General features: G+C 33.7%; 2 protein-coding genes across 2 annotated transcripts; one reads left to right on the top strand and one right to left on the bottom strand.

Moving 5' to 3' along the window:
• Positions 1-4,495: 4,495 nt before the first annotated feature.
• Positions 4,496-7,322, top strand: LOC103873625 (calmodulin). The gene is made up of 3 exons (XM_009152034.3): positions 4,496-4,692; positions 5,043-5,412; positions 6,826-7,322. The coding sequence occupies exons 1-3, from the start codon at positions 4,617-4,619 to the stop codon at positions 7,007-7,009; spliced, it is 630 nt and encodes a 209-aa protein (XP_009150282.2). The 5' UTR covers positions 4,496-4,616; the 3' UTR covers positions 7,010-7,322.
• Positions 7,323-13,237: 5,915 nt separating this feature from the next.
• Positions 13,238-19,496, bottom strand: LOC103873627 (N-alpha-acetyltransferase 35, NatC auxiliary subunit). The gene is made up of 16 exons (XM_009152036.3): positions 19,239-19,496; positions 19,103-19,170; positions 18,564-18,719; positions 18,287-18,454; positions 17,607-17,757; positions 17,119-17,198; positions 16,558-16,830; positions 16,319-16,462; positions 15,601-15,732; positions 15,098-15,196; positions 14,894-14,956; positions 14,461-14,665; positions 14,238-14,356; positions 14,061-14,129; positions 13,827-13,925; positions 13,238-13,675 (listed from the first exon to the last, which is right to left on the bottom strand). The coding sequence occupies exons 1-16, from the start codon at positions 19,348-19,350 to the stop codon at positions 13,448-13,450; spliced, it is 2,166 nt and encodes a 721-aa protein (XP_009150284.1). The 5' UTR covers positions 19,351-19,496; the 3' UTR covers positions 13,238-13,447.
• Between the last annotated feature and the right edge of the window lie 2,634 nt (positions 19,497-22,130).

Below are 22,130 nucleotides of genomic sequence, written 5' to 3'. Positions count from 1 at the left end.
TCATATCCGGAGGTTCAGAAGTAAGCTGAGTGAGCCACGCAGCCGCAAAGAAAAGCACCGTAACGCTAAGCATGGTCTGGAAACGACCCAACCGAAACGCCTACTTCTAGGCACCAACGAGATAAGCTTCACAGCTAAGGATCAAGAGTAGATCCTAGATCCCCACCATGGTGCTCTAGTTATCTCTCTCACCATAGCAAACTGCTTGGTAAAGAAGAATACTAGTAGACAACGGAAGCTCCAGCAACATTATCTTCTAGATGGCGTACCAAGACCTTGGGCTGGAGGAGAGCACCTTGGTGCGCAAGGTAACACCACTCATCAGATTCAGCGGCGAGGTCAAGCAAACCGCCGGAGAGGCTATCCTCCCAGTATACGCTGAAGGGGTCAACATGTCTACCAAATTCCTGGTTGTAGATTGCCAATCGGCATATAACATGATCTTGGGACGACCCTGGATTCACGCCATGGAAGCAGTCCCTTCAACCCTTCATCAGATGGTGAAGTTCCCTACACCCTGGGGCATCAGAATAATTAGGGGAGACCAGGAAAACTCTCGATCCTGCTACCAGACCACCCTGAAGGGGAAGACCAAGGTCTTATAGCAATTACATAGAAGACCTCGGACCCCGCAAACCCAGGGATCAGTGGTCAATGATACAAGTAATTGGGGGTCGTTCTGGAGAAGGCGGACCCTGAAAGATTCCAAGAACCCGAGGAAACCTCAGAGTACCTATGTCGACCGCTCCGCATGGTCTCCCCCGAAGCCCTTCAAAGTTGCATCTGCTTGCAAGACCTGGTCCTCGCAGAACCCTCGTCCCCTGCCTCACATAGACAAGATCACCGAAAACCTTATCAGGTATCAGCCAGTGGTCTCGCGGATAAACAAGTGGGGCACGAGTACTTCAAGGAGACCTCCTCAGAGGGTATATCGGACGGCTCCGGAGCAAAGGGCGCCTCTCAAACGCAGGATGGAGACACTTAGCCAGGCAGGAGGCCTCCGAACCTGGTCACTCCGGTGGATGAATGTGACTACACGTTTCATGGAAGTGCTGAAAACCTTCATCAACAAGAGATAGTGGTCCCCGAACACTAACGTCCGGGGCATGAAACGAGTCTCGACCGCGGTCCCTAGACCCAAGAAAGAGGCAGAACCCTGGAGAAGAAGGAGGAACCCTCCAGCAAGGACGCTCGTCCCAAAAGCAAGTCAAACCCTGCGGATCACCTAGCAACAAGAGGTAAAACATGGCCTAACCACCGGGGTACCTCGCAAGTCGATATCTTATACGGTCTCCGGACCATGATTTCTATTAAGGGAACACTCCAGGTCCCCTCTAGAAGGAACTCCGAGTTTGGTCCCTGGAACCGAGCTCCCTTCCAAAAAATGGAAAACTTCCGATAAGGAGAACCTTCCATATTTCCGAATATAGAAGAGTTTAACCTAATGGAACCGACTCCCAGACGACTATATAAGAGCTACTAAAACCCTAAAGCAAGGGATCGACTTCTCCAAGGCTTAGAGACTAGAATTAGACGGCTAGAATTAGGGTTCTTACCCAATACTTCTCTTTTTCTTGCTTTGTTCTAGCTAATACATACGAATTCTCTTGGTTTACTAGCTTGTCCATCGTTCCGTAGTACTCACAAATAGCCTACACAAAAATACCCTAACATCTGGAACTCAGCAACTTCCTCATACAGTCTTGTTTTGTTAACTCTCTCGCTGACACCTCGGTTTTCATTCTCAAAAGAGGAACGAGTCTTATTTACATGCTCATTTACGTAGACGACATCATCGTAACTGGTAATGACTCTGCTCTCCTGCAACAGACACTGGACTCTTTGGCCACTCGATTCTCTGTAAAAGAACCCGAGGACCTCAACTATTTTTTAGGGATTGAAGCACACAGACAGCTTTGGGTTTACATTTAACTCAAAGGAAGTATATTCTCGATCTTCTCTCCCGCTTCAAGCTCCTCAACGCTCATCATGTCTTAACCCCGATGGCCACACACCCTAAAATCTCTATCAATTCGGGGACCAGACTCTCTGATGCAACAGAGTATCAATCAGCAGTTGGCAGTCTACAATATTTGGCTTTCACACGCTCGGATATCTCGTATGCTGTCAACAAATTATCCCAGTTTATGCATGCTCCTACATTGGATCACTAGCAAGCAGCTAAGCGTGTCTTGAGATATCTAGCTGTAACAGCCTCCCATGGTCTCTACTTCAGTCGCAACAACTTCGCCTCTCTACACGCTTACTCAGATGCTGACTGGGCTGGAGACGCTGACGACTTCATCTCCCCCAATGCATACATTATTTATCTTGGAAAACATCCGATATGGTCTTCCAAGAAACAGAAAGGTGTTGCCCACTCATCAACCGAAGCTGAATATCAGTCAGTGACTAATACATCAGCAGAGCTTCGCTGGATATATCTCTTCTAGTGGAACTTGGCATCAACATAAATGGACCTCTAGTCATCTATTGTGACAATGTTGGAGCAACCTATTTGTGTGCTAACCCTGTTTTTCATTTCCGAATGAAGCACTTGGCACTTGACTATCATTTCATAAGGAATCAAATCACATCATGCATACTGCGGGTGGCTCATGTTTCTTCAAAAGATCAACTTGCCGATGCTCTAACCAAGCCTCTTGCACGTGCTCCATTCACTCAAGTGTCATCCGAGATTGGTATTGCTCAAGCACCTCCATCCTGAGGAAATAAGATACTCTCATTACTTCCGTATATTCTTTACAATCATTGTATATCAATCACAGATATACTCCCCTATAATGGCTCATTTGTATTGTATAAATATGTACTTAACCGCATCAACAAGAATCATCCTTTACACTTCCATATCCAACTCATCTGTTTCTTTGTTCGTAAGGTTCACCATATTATGTATTGTAGAGAATGAGGACCAATTAATTTCTTTAGAAAATACAAATTTTAATATAAACATGTACATACCTCTGTTTTGTTTTCGAAATTAATCAGGCAGCACCCATTTTGCCACCTTTTCAACATTAACAGAGGCGTCTCCTTGAGCTTATATACAATACAGCCTATAAAGTTTTTTTTCTGCTTTTAAATTCACATTGATTTAATATGTTTCTTATCTTTCTCCACAAGACACTAGATATATCATCATGAGCTCTTCCTAATCACAGAAACAGTTTTTGTAATGCTTCTGTAACACAATATCATAACAAAGCAAACGTTATTGACATTGTTGACTAAGGGCCTGACTGGTTCAAACGCAGCGGTTGCGGTTATGGACGTTTGCGGATACGGGTGGTTGCGGTTTCTAACGGTTTTAAGAGATTTGTACGACTGGTTCTGCGGTTAGAAATTGTTGCGTTTACGGGATATTTATGATTGGTTAACTACCAAATACAGCAGCGGTTAAATAATAAATTAACAATATTTACATTTTATATAATTATAAAAATATCAAAAATCATAATAGTATGATAAATATGTAAATTATATTTTCAAAGTTATAGTTTTAAATTTTTAAAATTATAGAAAATATTTTTATTTTAAAATTTTATAATATTAATTAAAATATAATAGATATATTTTAGTATTTTTATAATTCCATTTTAAAAAATTTATTGAATACTTTTATTTTTGTATTTATATGGTTTTTAGAAAAGAGAAAAAAAAATTATCTTTCCGCAACCGCCCGCAACCGCAAACGCTAGCTGAAACCAGCTTTTGATTTTAAGAGGTTCAGAGCGGTTTGAAGCGATTTGTAGCGGTTTGTATGATTGTTTTGAAACGCTGTCAACCGCTACCAACCGCAAAAGCTGTGTTTGCGGGTGGTAGCGGGAAAACCAGTCAAGCTCTAAATCAAACACTTGCCTTTTTTGATCATGGTTTCGAACAAACTTCATGCCTCCATTACAAAGATTGCAAATACCTGATAAGACAAATAACTATCAGATTTACTTAATTATAGGCTATATCCTTTTGATTAATTTAAAATGTTACCTATCAGTCACACGCCTCTTTTGAGTGATTATAGGCTATATCTTTTAAGTATCTGTTAAATTTTAGAGATTTATAGGAATTGAGAAAAAAAAATTGTGAAGAAAAAAGAAAACGTGTGTAGTGGATTATTTAAGAAACTGTTGTCTACATGTATTTTTTATATTATATTTTTAATTGATTTTATTTTAAATTTTTGAAAACATTACTTATGTATCAGAATTCTATTGGCCAATTGACTTGTATTTTAAAGGATTTGCAAATTCATCGACTAAAACAGTAGTATTATTTTCAAATAGTTTTTTAGAGTTTTCATTAAAAAAAATTTTGAACAACCATTCATTTAAATTTTCCAAAAGTTAAAAAAAAAAATTCCTCCAAATATAGATTAGTTAATTTTATCATTAGTCTAAAATAAAGTTTAGAAAAGAAGTTTAGAAAAGTTAGAGGCTGTAAAAAAACTGAATGAAAATAAGAGAGGAAAGGAAAGAAAAAAACCCTAAAAAGAAGTTGGGAGGGTAAGATGGTCAACTCAAAATAGAATCGATCGCTCATTTATAAACTAGAATTCACTCATCACGCGATTAGGGAAAGAAACAAAAAGAAAAATGGCGGATCAGCTAACCGATGACCAGATCTCCGAGTTTAAGGAAGCCTTTAGCCTATTCGACAAGGACGGAGATGGTCTCTGATCTCCTAATTTTCTATTCAGTTTGTGTTTATTTCCAGGAAGATCTATTTGATTGCTTTCAGTCTCTTTTTCTTTGGCTGTTTACCTGATTTGAATTCTGAACCAACTCTCTGTCAGATCCTCGCGAATATTATTAGCATTCAGATTGATTTTGTAGATGTTTTCTTATCTACGATTAGTGGAGCATTGTTGCTTACCTTATTGCGTTCATTCTTAGCCTTAAAAAGAGACTTTTATACGTTTGTATGCAACTTTGGTAGACTTCTTTTTTGAATAAGAAATCAAACTGTTTCTTGATCATTGCGATCTTGACATATGACCTGGGTGTTTGTTCTTCTTTTAGGCTGCATCACCACAAAAGAGCTCGGCACTGTCATGAGATCACTTGGTCAGAACCCAACTGAAGCTGAGCTCCAGGATATGATCAACGAGGTTGACGCTGACGGCAACGGAACAATTGATTTCCCTGAGTTCTTGAACCTCATGGCCCGCAAGATGAAAGACACTGATTCTGAGGAAGAGCTTAAGGAAGCCTTCAGGGTTTTTGACAAGGACCAGAACGGTTTCATCTCCGCCGCTGAGCTCCGTCACGTCATGACTAATCTTGGTGAGAAGCTCACTGACGAAGAAGTTGATGAGATGGTCCGAGAGGCTGACGTCGATGGTGATGGCCAGATCAACTATGATGAGTTCGTCAAAGTTATGATGGCAAAGTGAGACTCTTTTTTTTTTTTCTTCAATCTCTCTAAACTGAAAAACAAGTACAGATTTGCTTCCTTGTTTTGTTTTCTTGATTCTGACCTTCGTTTGCTTTGCTTTTATTATTTGGTTACTCCCTTTCGTTTTTTTGTTTGCGACCTTCCTACCGTGCCTCGCTGAGATCTTACCATACACAAACGAAAACCACTTCAAGTTCACCGCTTAACACAACGTTCTTTACCAAAAACCTTTACCGCTCAAAATAACATTTGTGACTTTCAAAAATTCACTTAAAGGTATGAGTGATATTCTAGTTAACAAGGCTGTGTTGCCTCATCCCAGAAGCACTGACCCTAAGATCTTTTGAAGGTTAAATTCATAGATATTACTATAAAACCTTTTTAACAAAAATGAGAACTTTTTTAAAAATAATAATATTCATTAAACAGAAAAAAAAAACAAGATTAGCTTAAACTCTAAACCTAAATTTTAATTTTAGCCCACCCTTTAAAATAATCCTAATCACTAAAGTCAATATACATATATAAATAATATTTGATTCATTATTTAAAGTATAAATAAAAACATTTTTTATATTTTAAGAATGATATTTTGAATTCTTTTTCTTCTGTGTCATTTTGAGGGTATTTTCTTATATTTAAAACAAAAACAAAACAAGTGTGTTAACATTTTTTTTTTACGGATAACCTCTTTAAATTAATACTATATAAATTAATATACACTAAATATATCTATAAAATAATATAATTTTATAGTTTCAAATTGAATTTTTAGTTCAATTAGTATATTGATAAATTAATATCTTTATAAATTAATAAAAAATTATAGTTTTGGTTTAGTCCGAACATTATTAATTTATAGAAGTTTCACTGTATTTGTACATTAAAATTTGATATTTGGATCTATGATGAGATAAAGTGTTGACCGTTCCTATAAATATCATGGCTTATCTTTTAGGTTTTCTTGCCTATGTTAAATTATCCGTAAGTTTTACTCTTTTTAATAATTTAAAATTTTGTGTATATTATATAACTATTTTTATTAGTTTGTAGGTTTTATGTTCGTACAGTTTCAAGTATTTTGTCAAATTTTATATTATTTTATGGTAAATGAAGTTTTAGTATATAAGTTAAATTTATTAATGAAATAATAAAATTATACTTGTAAAATATTTTAATAAATTTCACATCTAAACTTACTCTATATCCGTTGTAAAAAGAAAGATTACTCACTACTATCCTAGTCATTGACTCGTAATCTTTTCCCTACTACTATGCTAGTCGTTGTAAAATATTTTAAATCTATTATGTGTTTTGTTTCCCTTTTGTAAATACCCTATTTATTTTTTGATTTTTCTTTTTCAAAGAGGAAACCAACTACTCTTTTCCATCGTTTCTTGTTCTCAGTAAACTTCGGAAATGCGCAACTAACAAGAAGAAGAAGACAAAGAAGAAGAAGACAAAGAATGCAAAACAACATGAGAAAGAAATTATCCGACAGAAACCCGCAAATTCCGAGTCGCACTGCATTCCTGTTCCTAGCTGTATGCTTCGCTTTTGCTACCGCCCTTCTTTCAGCTCAATTCTATAGCACTAGTAGCTGCTGCTCACGATATAACCTGAAACGAAGAGGATTTATTTAACATTTTACCAAAAAAAAAGAAACAAAGAGTAGCTGGGGAAATGTTGTGTGTCTTATTTATCTTGCACTCGAAAGATGTAATAGGCTAGTGTGTGGTGAAGCTGTTTGGCTTTGTGCTGACGGACATCAGAGAACAATTTTGGTGTAGCGAGTACCGCTTCTAAGCTCGGCTAGTTAATGCATATTCTCGTTTGAGTAATGGATTTAGGTTTCTTAGATGAACTTCAATTCATATACGTTGATGACTGTATTTATTCGAGCTTTTCTTAACTCCTTTCAAGGCTCTCTATTCGAGGTATCTGATGAAACAGTTTTCCATCTGCATTCTGGACGTTTCTCCCATTTTTCTTATCGTTGCTCTTTCTTTGATCCTAGGATCAAAGATTGTATTGAGTTTCGAATTTTAAAATTCTTTATCGTTACTTCTTGATACTCTGAAGAACTTTCAGTAATGGTGATTACATAGTTTTCTACTCAGTACGAGTATCTTAAAATAATTAAGAAGGATTACAATGAATATACAAGTGAAGTATAAATCAGTCAAATTAATGTGCATGATACACAGTTGAGGAATCAAAATCAAGTTCTCAAAAGGTGAACAAAATGATCAGTAATCTATGCAAAATTTAACTCAGTGTACATATAATGGTCAAAACTTTTGATCAACTCTCTCAATCTCTGAGTATAATTGACTCTCTCAATGAGTAGTAAACCATACAAACAATCCAGATTTAAAGGGTCAATAGAGACAGAAGTGAATCTCTCACTTAAGAAACTAAAAATAAAACTTCCTTTGAAACAAAATAATTTATGTTTTACTTGTAGACTAGGTGAAGATCCGATGAAGGCGTGAAATGAATATTATATACAAATTACTTTTACATATTATTATTTATTTTGTATTCATTTACGTATTATGAAATAATAAATATATTGAATAATTGAGAAACAAGTAATTATTATGTATACAATTAAATTGGAGTAAACATATAAATCAAAACAATCCCTCTTGTTTATTTATAATAATTTTTATTGGTAAATAAATAAAAAAATCATTTTATTTATTTTATATGTAATATAATTAAATTTCAATGATATTGACATAGATATATAGTATATTTTAATATCAATATTTATTAATTGAGGCTCATATTCATATAAATTTATTAATATTTGTATATTTGTTGTACCTAAAAACAACATTAATCACAAAAATATTAATGTGAGATATTAAATAATTTTAGTAATTTATAATCGGTTAAAAAATTCAATTCAAATTTTAAAATTAAAATATTAAGGTCTCAATTTTTGTTTTCAATTTAAAATGTGAAATTAAATAATTTATGTATTTTTATATGGTACAGAATTTAATTTTAAGAATATCAAAATAGACACACACACACACACATATATATATATATATATATATATATATATATATATATATATATATATATATTTAATACGAATATCTATTAAATTAATTTTTTTTATTTTTGTGATTTTATGATTATTTGTATCTTGTTATAACAAAAAAAATTAAACCATTGATCACCAATGTTTTAATGTGAGATTTTTAACAAAATTAATAATTTATAGTCGCTTTAAAAAATTAAAAATATAACATATAGGAAAAAAATTTAAATTTTTGTACTTTAAGATTAATTTTATTTTTTAGTTTATTTATAGAATATAAAATTAAACAAAAATGATGAAGGATACGAAAAATTGTTATCTAATTTTTATTATTCAAAATTATTAATTGTCATATATATGTTAATCATATTAGGTAATTTCATAGATTTTATTTAATAAATGAAAGGAAAATATTATTTTGTATACTATTAATCAATTTGATATTTAGTTTAATAAAAAGTATAACATATGTTTAAATATACCAACTCATTTTTCTAAGATTTGTAAGAATCATCTTAGTAAAAACACGTGGCTACAACCAATGTTATAATGCTCATCAATTAATATATAAGGGATTAAAAGCTTAATATTACAAATTGTCAACCAAAATCTTTTATAGGCTCCTAAACAATGATAAATAAGCTAAGAATTAAAAATAAATCACATAAACTAAATGAAAAGAACAGTTAGCCTTACATGGCTCTTTTAGCCAAAAATATAGAAGGTGATGATTATTTTAGTCTTAAGAGTTTTATGGCGAAAGTATGGTGTCTTTATTCACGTCCATTGGGAATGTCTACAGAATGTAGTGGTTGTGATCATAATAAAAGATCCTTAAAAGCTTTGAAGTGTGCAGGCAAGTTTACAATTATGAAGATCTTCGAACACCATGTTGGATAAGCTTGAGTTATAAGTTTCCTATTCTTATGTTGTTATGTTTATCTATAAGAGAATATGAAATATCTAGTTGTGTTAATCTTAATGAGGTTAGGATAGTTAAAGTATTATATAAGGAGATGCAAATGTGTAGCATAACTTAAGAGAGTTTGTGTGATTGAGAGCCTGAGGTTTTGAGATAGTTTCCTAAGACATTAATAAAAAGAGTTCTTATTTGTGAGTTATTACCAAAGAGTTTGAGAGTTCTTGTGTTCCAGATTTGGTATCAGAGCAAACAAGATCATAATTGATATCATATCAGTGACTGGAAAAGTAAAGGAAGGAGGAGGGTTTTTTTCAATAAATGCCCCATGCTTAACTCAACCAACTATACTGTGTGGGTTATGCGTATGAAGATAACATTGAAAGTTCATAAGGTATGCGAAGCAATATAAACAGAGACTGGCGATAAAACCACCTAGCTTTGGCTCTATTATTTCAATCAATACCGGAAGCACTCACACTTCAAGTATTAGAAATCGATACCAATATCAACCTTGTCCATCGTTCTGTGGTACTCACAAAGATCCTACACAAAAATCCCCTAACAGTTTCCTCAAGAGATTAATAAGAAGAGTTCTTATTTGGGAGTTATTACCAAAGAGTTCGAGAGTTCTTGTGTTCTAGACACCAGAGGTCACTAACTTAGCTGGAAAGGACTCTTGGTCATTGTGTTAGAAATCCCCAGTTCGAAAGACCGTTGGAACAAAACTAATATTACATATTGTAGTTTCGGACGTTGAAAATTTCAGACTTTAGCTCTGAATCTCCTATTATTCAAAAAAGGAAGAAGATACTTCTAAACATACGATAATATATCCATCAGCTTTTAAAGCTTGCATGTGTGAACGCATCAAGAAAACCAAGGGTAATAACTGCCTCCCTTGACTGTTAGTGTATGTTACGAGTGCTCAGATGTCTTTTCTAGTCGCCATAAATTTATTTGAAAGTGGTTGAATCCATGAGTGTTGTGGGAACAGGAACGGTACCTGAATCAAAGGCCAATCAAATGAACCAATCAACGAATCAAAGTACCAGCCTAGATATGTGTTCAGTCAAAACTTCATATCTCACCAACCCTGAAGACTTTTGCCATGAAACCAATTTTCATGGAGATTCTAAACTCAAGAAGGTGTCAAGCCTAATTAGAATAATCCTCAAAGCTACTCGGACCAGGAAGATATGAATTTTACAAACCGGAGGTTGGCCAGCCTATCCATCTGCGGGTATCAGCCTTATGAATAAGATTATGGCCATCTGACCAGAGCTTTAAGATGGATCTCTTAGCTTTCCAAAATATCCAGAATGTGGAGAATTGGAAAATGTACATTTGGTATCAACATTAATCGTTCAGTTCTATACTTTAAAATATCAATACTCATTATATACGCATATTATCTTAAAATTTCTTTTATATTAGAATATAGAAAAAGAAAAAATCACACACTTTTGACTGAAGATATGTATATATAGTACTAGATAAATAAAATAACTAATAGACATAAGAACTCAGATGTTAAAATTTGAACAAAAAATTGTTATTGTTTTTAGACCAAAATAACTGAACCAAAAAAATATCACGCGCTTTTAAAGTGCGGCTAAAAATCTAGTTTTATATTTTTATTAGATATTTTTTTATAATTATAAAATTATTTTGATGAATTATAAAAACTATATATAAAAAAAAATTACGCAAATTTATAGATTTGCACTAACACTATTGTTTGATTAAACAAATTTATACCAATTTAGATTTATTTAAACGAATTAAAACCAATTTAAAACAGTTTGATATGTTGAGTCGTTCTACAATTTATATGTATAAAATATTACTATAAATAATAATATATTATTGTTATTTAATATTTTATTTTAGATAAAAGAGTTGGATTGGTCCAATTACTCATCTTATGGGTATATTGTGTTACATATATTCTTTCAAATTAAAGTAAGACTATTTTAATCTCATTCAGCTAAATCAAATTAATTGTATTCATTCTATTAGTTTAGTTCTTCATCTTAGATGTATTGGTATATATATTTGATTTTTAAAAATGATTTGGCATATGTTAATATTCAAAAATAAAATTAGAAAAATTGAGTGATGATCCGTACAAAGTTGCATAAAAACATAACCGGTAAATTTTTAAACTGGGATTATTTCTTTACTTTATTATCAAAATTATTTTGTAAACTTTTTTTTCAATGAAGTTACATTTTATATGGATAGTATTTATGTTTTAATTTTTATAAAAAATTCTTTATTATATATTTTATTTGGAAAAAATTATAAAAATTACTTAAATAAATAAATAAAAATTCATAAACATATCTTAGTTTATGTTATTTTAAATGATTTTGCAATAATTTTAGAAATAGATTTATTTAAAAAAAATATTTACTACCTTTAGAATATATATTATGTTGTTTGTGTTTATCTTTTAAAGGGAACATTATTTTTTTACTTTAAAATCAACATTATGGTGTAAACTTTTCCATAAGGAGGGTGGTGACATCTGTAACATTTCTGATTTGGTGAATATCCCAAGAACACACACTGCAGAGATCTTAGTTCCATCTTGTGATCTGAGAGAGATCTGAGATAGGGATAACATGCCGAACCGAAGACTCTCAACGCTGACAGTTCTAGTTTAGTACCAAATAACATTTCTTTTGGACTCTTAAACTGCATAATATTGGAAGGATGTAGGTTTGCCAAGTAGACCGAGGAGTAAATTGCTTCTATCCAATGATGACGAGGAAGATGACTCTCAAACATCATAGACAGACCAAGCTCAATGATGTGTCTATGTTTCTTTTCAGCAGTTCTATTTTGTTGAGGGATGTACGAACATGGCATCTGATGTTTTATACCATGCTGCTGTAAGTTAATTTTCATCTAATTGCTTGTAAACTATCCTTTTCCATCACTCTGAAAATATTTAATCTTTGTACCCAACTGATTCTCAACAAGTTGTTGAAACATAATGAAGATATAGTAGAATCCTGACTTGAGTTTAATAAGATAAAACCAACGGTAGTGTTCATCAACAAAAATTGCATAATATTTGAACTCTTGGTTTGATACAACTGGTGAAGGATTCCATACATCACGGTTTACTCTTTTTAGGGGCTTCTCTACTCTAGAATCAGAAGAAAAAAACTGAATTTTATTACTTTTCGCCATATGGAAAAGCGCACAAATGGAGGTGGATCTGCTCTACTGATGTGTATTTCCTTGCAGGCTTAAAAATGTTGGATAAATTTTTTGCGTGTCCTAACCGGCTATGCCAGACATCTTCACTTTGAACATTGCCTTTTTGAGAAGAAAGTGCTAAACTCTCTGCTTTCCAACATATAGAGATCGTTAGGATCTTTGGCCACCACTTTCTGATTAGAGATATCGATAATACAGACTTTGTTAGCATCAAAAATACACTCCCAAGGATGATCATCACATATTTTAGACACTGATAATAACAATTTCTTTATATCCGGACAGATAAAAACCTTATTTCATTGAAGGTTACCTGAAAAAGTGGTGAGCGTAGTGCATCCTACATATGTGTTATTGGGAGAAAGGTACCATTGCCAACCATCGTTATATCGTGGAAAACAGAGGAGAACTAAACCCTAATTTAACTTTTTCTCCAAATCAACTTTTTTTTGTCTTAATTGATTCGGGTCTAGTGTTTATAGGTCGGTCGGGTTTTGTTTGATGGGGAATCATTGTTGCAAAACGCAATTTAAAAAACAGAGAAAATAAAATAATTTTTTTAATAATAACAAATAAATATATTTGATTTATTACAGATACTGCTCTAATTAACTGTTCTAAAAAAATTGACTTTTCAACTAATATTATAGAAATAAAAATTATAGCGAATATTATTGGTTTAAAGTTTACATAATACAAATAATAATATTGTAAAAAAGTTCAGAAAGCAACAAAATTTTACAGTAAAAGACGGAGGGTGGTATCATAGAATAGGGAAAAACACATGATTAAAAAAACTAAATAGGGTCGGTAGATATTCATGATCGGCGAACAACAGCAGTGGCGAAATGAGGATGATGGATGAACTCAAACGAGACCTTAAGAGAACGGTCTTGACAGAGGAGGTTTACGGCAATAATATTGTGTTCCGCTACTTGTTCTAATCCAACTACTTCTGCCAATTTATCAGGGTCGTTCGCGTAACCCACCTTTATCTCTTTAGCCATCTTTTGTGCGTCTCGGAAGCACTCGTACACAGGAAGGTACTGCAGTAAACAAAAACAAAAGAGTAATGGATACAACTTTTCAATTCATACCCCATATACACATTACTAAAACTTCATGATTGTCTTACAAAAATCATAATTCAACTTCCAATGAGATTGACTATAAAAAAGTTGTAAAGATCAAACTTACATCGAGACGAGCATGACAAGTGGATTCAGAGAATGACTCATAAGCATCATATTTGGGAAGCGAAGCCTTCTGGAGAAGTCCAAAATGCTGAACAAATTTCTGCAAGACAAGGGAAATGGGAACTCGACTGTCATACACGGTAAGAAATAGAAACCACAAATCTATTACAGAAACTGGAAGTTTGCATATTAAAACATCGATAAATATGCAACAGAAAACAGATTTACACTTTACCTCATTTTCGGTATTAAAAGGTCCTTGACTCTTTAAACACATTCCTTCATTTCTTAAAGCAGCAATCATCTATGGTTTACGTACACAAGGTTTGGTTAGGTTGGGAAAAAAAGTATCTGATGACATTTTAATCAAACGAGCTTGAAAGCAAGAGACTGAAAGAGAAAAAAAAAGTACCACTGTGAGCCCTTGTGCAAGGCTAGTCTGACACTTGAGAAGTAATACCCATAGACTAATCCTATCTTCCCGAGCCATATCCCTGGAATAATCCTCCTTCTTCTTTGCCTTCCGTTCCTCTGATCCAAGTGATGACGCGTACGTGAGTAAACAGAGACATACAAATACAGTATCCAATTACGCCAAGGATACAAAAGGAACAAAAGAATTTACCAATGCTTACCAGTGTGAACAATAATTAACACCCTGAAGTGTGCTTTTTCAGCAAGCTTCCAGAGTATAATGTACATATACCAGTATACCATACAATATTCACTTGGAGAGTAGAGCTCTAGATCAAACCCCAGCACAAGAAAGCGAAGTGCCACCCAATGAATTTGCTCCTCTAACCAACCATAAATATGATTTAAAATGAGCAGAGACTTATCCTGAAAAGGTACAAAATATGCATGTTAACACTATTCCATCTCTACTTTTCACTAGCGCAAACTAAATTCAAAAAGAGAAAAGCAAGAAATTTAGAGGTTAGACTACTCGTTAGTTTCTGCTAAAAACAAAAGTACAATAGTAATCCCCATCTGCCAAAGCAAGAAATTTACAGATAGATGTTTTCAATGGACCTGGCATCGATGGCACAGTAATGGTAGTTAACATACCCCATTTTTCGGAGTGCGCGGTGTTGTAACTTGCTGCATCATATTACCAACAGTGATCCCCATCTGCCAAATACAGGACCCAAAATGAATTGAGATGTTAACACAAAAACATAAATCAGTAGGCACACAATTTTTAGGGTAAGCAAAAACATTAAGAGACAAAAAAACGTTATACTGTTATATCATAATCGTAAATGGTATCACCTGCACATTGAATATACTCCAGTCGTTTAATATTTTCCCAAGCTTACGCCTCTGCCATGGGGTATTAGCACATAGTATCTTAAGCAGATTAATCATCAACTGCACATCAAAATCAGAACAGAGATCAGACAGAGCTTTCTATGTTAGAAACCTGTTGATTACTTCATCCATTTGATACATCTTTCCAGAGGCTATCAAAAACATTATGGCCAAAGTTTCCACAAAATTGTCTATATTTATGGCCATTGTTTATATACATAAGAAAATCTTCAAGGTTTTATGAAGGTTTAAAACCCTTTTCCAAATTAATTTGCCATCCATTTTTCTCAAACAAATGAATAACTACCAAAAATCAAAGTCCAAAGCTGACTTAAAACAGAGTGCCTCACCAGGAAAAAAAAATAAAAAACCACCTTATACTTGTTTGTAGGTGAATAAGTGTATCCTTTTTCATATCTTTATACAAAATAAGTGACTCCACAGTATTTTTAAATACTAGGTACCTGATTAAGTTGAAGAATGTACTCATTCAAATGAAGTCCATGGTTCTTTGTGACGTCCAATGCAAGAGATCTTGCGCAAATAGTCAAAAAGGTATCACGGCCATAAAGCTTCCCATCTTGCACAAGGAGAAGCTGTAGAACAAAATCTTTCATTGAGTTTAAAAGGAAAGGCATTATTCTAGCTTAATACGTAATGTATTTTACAAGTATTGCTTACATCATAACAAAAAAGACTACCGTATCAGTGCTCAACCGATACTACAATCAGAGTCTAGAATCAACCACAGTTATGTATATCAGATCATAATCCCACGTCGCCATAACTAACATCTAGTCATTAAGAAATAGTAAAAGATCAACAGCGTGGAGAAGATTCAACAGGTCTCTTGAGGAAGGGGACTTTAGAGTTGTATATTCTAGGTTCATAGAAATCTACTTTACAAATTAGTGAGATTGCTGGCATATCTACATTGTTCAATCATTCAACTCTTACTCAGAAAATGAGATATTAAAACAAAAGACCTGCGAGCAAGGTAAGGGGAAAAAAAGAGACAATATATTGGACTACGCAAACATAACCCAAAGGATGCATGCGAACAACTTCAGTACAATCACAGCCACAATATTTGCGCAAAACAATAAAATGTGAATGTATTGGTATAGGAAGCCGAAAGCATAGAGCTGCGAGACATCGATGTATTAAGTTATAGATCAGCACCTGAAGATGAGCTCTAGCAACTAAATCAGGACGAGATTTCTGAAATTGAACCACAAACTGCAAGACGGCATCTAAATCTGGTTCCAATTTGAATGCACAGATCTGATCCAGATTGTGAAGAAGTTTCACATAATAGTCGATAGCCTGGAGAACAAAAAAAGTTGTAAGAAAGATGTTATCAAACAAATATATAGATACACACAATATATTATGCATACAGAGAACTTGGATGTCCCAACCTTTTTCCAAGAAAGAAGTTTAATGGCACGCGGGGGAGTTGGAGCTGATAATCGTTTGTTTAAATTAGGATCAAATCCAATTGGGTGACGACCCGATCCAGTTGTACTTTCTTCCATCTCGTTTTTGCCATTTTCGACAGTCTCTAAACTTAGAAATTCCACAGAGCTCAGAACAGACTCTAGCTCGGCTATGCAATACGCTATGTGTTTCCTTGCCAATTCTAGGCCTCGTCCTTGTGGTCTTCTCATACAATTAAGAGCGTGTAGAAAATGCTGAAAGTTATTGAGAAAAAGTTAAGAGGACTAGCAATGCAACAACTCCATTACAGCTCTACTAAGACGTAAAAGACAATTACGGAAACAAAATAACAATTCGTAACTCATATGTTTGACAAGTATTTCTAACCATAAATGAAACAAACTTTATCATAAAACGAGCAGACTCAGTACTATATTATACACTAGTTAATGTGACCTCCAAATGTTAAGTTGAGAAAATCTGTAAACAACAAATAAAATGTAACAAAACTTTTCAAAGAAGTAATTATAAAAGCATGAGACCTTACGAAAACGTATCCTGCATAACAGAGCTTTGCAAAAGCCCTCTTCCAATTGCGGATTAGTTTGTAGAGGTTCCAATTCTGCATCATTCGACATACAAGAAAAAGAAAGTCATTGGCCTTTCTTCGTGCTGTTATGAAGCAGTGTTACAATTAAACAAAGAATCATATAACTCCAGAGATGGTAATTCTTCAATAGAAATGATCAGCAGACTTTACATATATCAATACTCAGTAGAAGACTCAAAATAATCATATATAGGCCAGAGAGGGCATGTTGTTATATGTTTAGGGAGCAGCTGCACAATATCTTATTCCAATTCATAATCCAAATCACCATTATACATTGTCAAGAGCATATCAAGGAAAAGACGAAATGAAAGACTCTTCGATTCCACCATATGAATACTCTCTTTGCATCTCTATCTAGCAAGCATGAAGCATGTGCATGCAAAATAACAAAGAAAGTAATGGAAACAAAGAAAGTACCTTCCAATACTCTCCTCTTTGATGATGTAGCCTTGCAAGCACGCAGCTGACGACAGATTGTTTCTTCGACCGCATTTAAGAGTAACAAGCCCTTCCCATCTTCATCTCCATTAAAAGGAAGACCATATGTCATGGTAAAAAGATCCTCTTCCTGTTATCAAACAGGCAACAGGTGAATCATTCACTGTAAAAATTCATTACAGCAGGAGCATCTGTTTAGTATAGTCCAATGCGAAAACTTAGAAAATATAACAACAAATCTTATCCAGCGCTTTTATGCATTTACCAACGCTATAGTGAAATTTAATATAAACAACAAAGTTGTAGCATCTTAAGCTAGACTAAAACGAATGTAAAGACTTAATTAGAAGAGGAGAGTATTCATTCAAAAAAGAGTAAAGTGAATCCAGTGTCTCCAAGCAGGGAAATATGGCTTCTAAGCTATAGTGGGAGCATTAACATTTTAACATAGATAAGCTTAAGTATATTGAGAAAAATGAAATTCAGAAAGGGAATGCAACAGATTTTTTCTTTAAACCAGCAAAAAACATGGGGGATACATCAGATTTAAGAAGCAAACATTTAACACACACTACACCACTAATGAAAAGCGGAACATTAGCAATGGACCAAAATAATAATAATAAAGAGGAATAAAAAATTTGCTAAAGTTAATTTACTTCGTTTGTACGTGCATCCGAAAGAACAGAAACAAGAGCCCTGCAAGTTGCTCGGATGACCCTACAAAAGGAATGCAATAGAGCATGTGAAGATGTCCTGTCAGGTCTCAGAACATAGATGCATGAAAACACAGTTTGTGCCAATGAGTGACCCATGTGCCACGTTGCCTGCGAAAGAGAAGAAAGCTTATAAGGAAGTGACAAGAGATCAGGTAAATACCATTGAAGCAAAAATTAAAAGAAAACTCCAAGTCGGAGGTAATTAAATAAAGATTACCTCGCAGGCCAAGAGATGGTCCATAATGTCAATGATGCATTGCACATCGACAGTCCTATCAGAACTGATAGGGACGGGGGCAAAGCCACTTTCAATGGCTTCGTCAATAGAATAAAATGTAGACACCATCCCGGAATCCATCTTTGGGTCCATTATCTATTAGATTGGCAAGATGAAATCAATTAACTAGTCATATGGAGCAGCTATGCACACTTAGGCTTCGAATCGTGACTATCGTCCCGTCCCGAAGTTAACAGTAACAAAAATGTTTATATATACTATATATCTATACATTTTTATAACTGTTAGAACTACACAGCAGTTGAACAGCTTGTCCTGCACCGCTCAAACCGCAGTCACCATTCACCATTCGGAACCTTAATATGTCTTTTATTAAGTAACAATATATATATATATGCATTTTCTAGGACACTAGGGTTATAAAGCTTTCATAACTAGTGGCACCAGGTTTCAATCTAGAATGTAAAAAGAAGAAAAGAAACTATCTATGTGTTGTGGAAATAAAGAAGAGCAGGAACCTCCAACGCAGACATAGCAGCAAAAAGATTGAAATTATCTCCATGAATGAGCTCGCCCTCATGAAGATCTGCATGAGAAAGAAAATAGGCACAGAGTCTAAACCAAAAGAATCGATTGAGGAGAGGGAGAGAGTACCACTGCAAGCGGCGGAAAGGAGAGGCGATACATGGGCCCAGACAGAGTTATCACCGCAGCTTCTAGGCCCCTGATCAATCGATGACGATTCTTCTTCCCTCACTGATTGCATCGCTAACAAACAAATCGCCTTCAATCGAAAACTTGGGAGGGGGTTTTGCCGGTTTATGGTATCGGGGGCTGAACACTTGCCTGAGCAGTTTAGGGCAATTTCCCGGTCAGGTTCCTATACAATCATATAACTTGTGGGCTTTAAGCCCATTTAGATTATATATATAGAGTCAATTACACAATTTGGAGAGCTTTACATATTAGCATACTATGGACATGTACCTTTACCATTTTAGTTATTTTGTGCATGTAGTGTACTTTGTGCTTATAAAGTGGAATATATGTGTCTAAATTACCCTTGGTTTGAAGAAAATGAGTCAGCAAAAAGGTAGCCAATTTGTTGAGTTTCAAACTAATTGGAGAAATTTAGTTAATATTTAAAAAGAAAAGCTATGTTGCGTTGAAAGTGTTTGTTCTTGTAGCTATCTAAACGATTAAATGAATGTGATCTAGTGGCTGAGATAAAATGTTATAAACCATAAAAAACGGTTACGTCATTTGCTTTTATTTTTATTTGTTTATATTTTATACTAGTAGTCTGTCCGCGTTACGCGCATGATGTTTGTATATTCTAAACTACTCGGTTGATGCATGTATCTCTCTCTTGTTCCATTTTTCCAGACGCTATCTTTAATTATCCCTCATTCAGTATATCTCTTTCTCTCTTAGTGCAGCGAGGAGTACTTCTGTTGTGATTTGAGTGAGAAAATGATTTTGAAGTTTCTGGCGCTAACCAGTTTTTACATAATGATTTAATATATGAGTTGGTTTCTAATACTTTTTTACTAAAATCTATTTCTCATCTCTTTATGTCATGGGTTAGTGCTTTATAAACGTTCTTAAAGTTCCCCCTTGTTAATGATAAAGTTTGTTTTCAAATTTCTGTCTTCACCTTGCTAGTAGGTTGTATTTCATTTGTTTTAAGTAGTTTTATGGCAGGAACCTTATGGAGGACGATATCAACTTCTCAATGTATGTGTGGTCAAACTTTCCAGTAGTTTGGGACTTTGTCGTTCCTACTAATGAAACTGATCAATCCTTGGTGGTTATCTTGATTGTTACTCATGTCTCAGTTGTGGTATCAACTTCAGTCTTTGGAGCTTCATAAACATTCTTAAAACTCCCCCTTGTTAACGATAAAATTTGTTTTCAAATTTCTGTCTTCACCTTGCTATTAGGTTGTATTTCATTTGTTTAAGTAGTTTTATAGCAGGAACCTTATGGAAGATGATATCAACTGCTCAATGTATGTGTGGTCAAACTTTCCAGTAGTTTGGGACTCTGTTGTTCCTACTAATGAAACTGATCAATCCCTAGTGGTTATCTTGATTGTTACTCCTGTCACAGTTTTGGTATCAACTTCAGTCATTGGAGCTTCATATGTGCTATTTGTCTGGCGTAGCTTCATCTCACTTTCTAGCTTATAGACATCGAGTTTAGAGGACTTCTTCATGTCTTTGGTTATTTAAGTATAATGGCTTACTAGACTTTGATCCGCGCGACCGCGCAGGTATTTAATTTTACATTTTGATTCGTATTTGTATTTAATGTTATATTTGTAAATTGTAGTCAAATTACATCAAGTAATTTTATATTAAAACATTTTTGCGTAAAATGTAATTCAGATATTTGGTTGTTGACGTGTACGTCCCGCATGGGTATTTTTTTCGTTTTTATGGGTCAAATATAAGATTATTTATCTTTTAAAATATTTTTCATATGGTGTTGGTTAACAAACCAACACATATTGATTGTCGATAGACATTCAAGCAAGTAAAATAATATCGTACTAGATTTTGACCCGCACGCCCGTGCGGGTGTATTTTAAAAAAAAATATGATGCTATTTGATTTTTATGTCACTATTTAGGGTTGGGCAAAAAACTCGAACTCGAAAAATCGAACCGATCCCAATCCGAATAAGTAGTACTAAATCCGAACCGGAATTGATTAAATATCTGAATTATTCAAAATTTTGGTATTTGAAGAACTGAAACCTAATCCGATCCAAACCAAAGTATTTTGGGTATCCAAAATAGATTTATATACTTATATATATTAATTATTTTTAGATTTAATATATTTAAAGACATCCTAAATATATATGATACTTTTAAGTTCGCATAAATACTTGAAAATATATATAAATAATGAAACGTAAATATTTTAAATAGTTAAAAAATACTCAAAACTCCAAAAATACGTAAATAATTATTAATTCTCTATCCAAATATTTAAACCAAACCTATTTAAATTGGTTATCCAATTCCGAACCAAATCCTCAAAGATCTGAACTGGGCATGAAATCCCAAAAAGACCCGAAAATGAACACGAACACCCACTCCTAATCACTATTATATATATGTGTCATCATAGGTTACAATATATGTGTTATCTTATAATTAATCGTATTTTATATGTACCATCAATTAAGTTTTCTTATAGTTCATAATATTTTATACGTACAATCATATAAATAATCACATATATTATATTTTTAAATTTAATATGAAATATAAAAACCATAATTTAAGTTGGTATTTGAAATTGGGCTTTGTATTGTATTTTTATTATATATATTGAAAACATTTTTATAATAGTTATTGAAAAATATGTTAGCAAAAATCAAATTTTAAATATATGTATATTTTTGAATAAATTTTTGATATAAATCAATTTTAAATTATTATTTTGATTTGAATATATATATATCAAGTAACATAGACCCATTATTTTTTAATATAATGTAATAGACTTTCAAATTTTTAGTAGCATAAACCCA

Source organism: Brassica rapa, chromosome A06 (genome assembly GCF_000309985.2).
Source record: "Brassica rapa cultivar Chiifu-401-42 chromosome A06, CAAS_Brap_v3.01, whole genome shotgun sequence".
Taxonomy (NCBI): Eukaryota; Viridiplantae; Streptophyta; class Magnoliopsida; order Brassicales; family Brassicaceae; genus Brassica; species Brassica rapa.
This window is presented reverse-complemented; position numbering and strand designations above follow the sequence as displayed.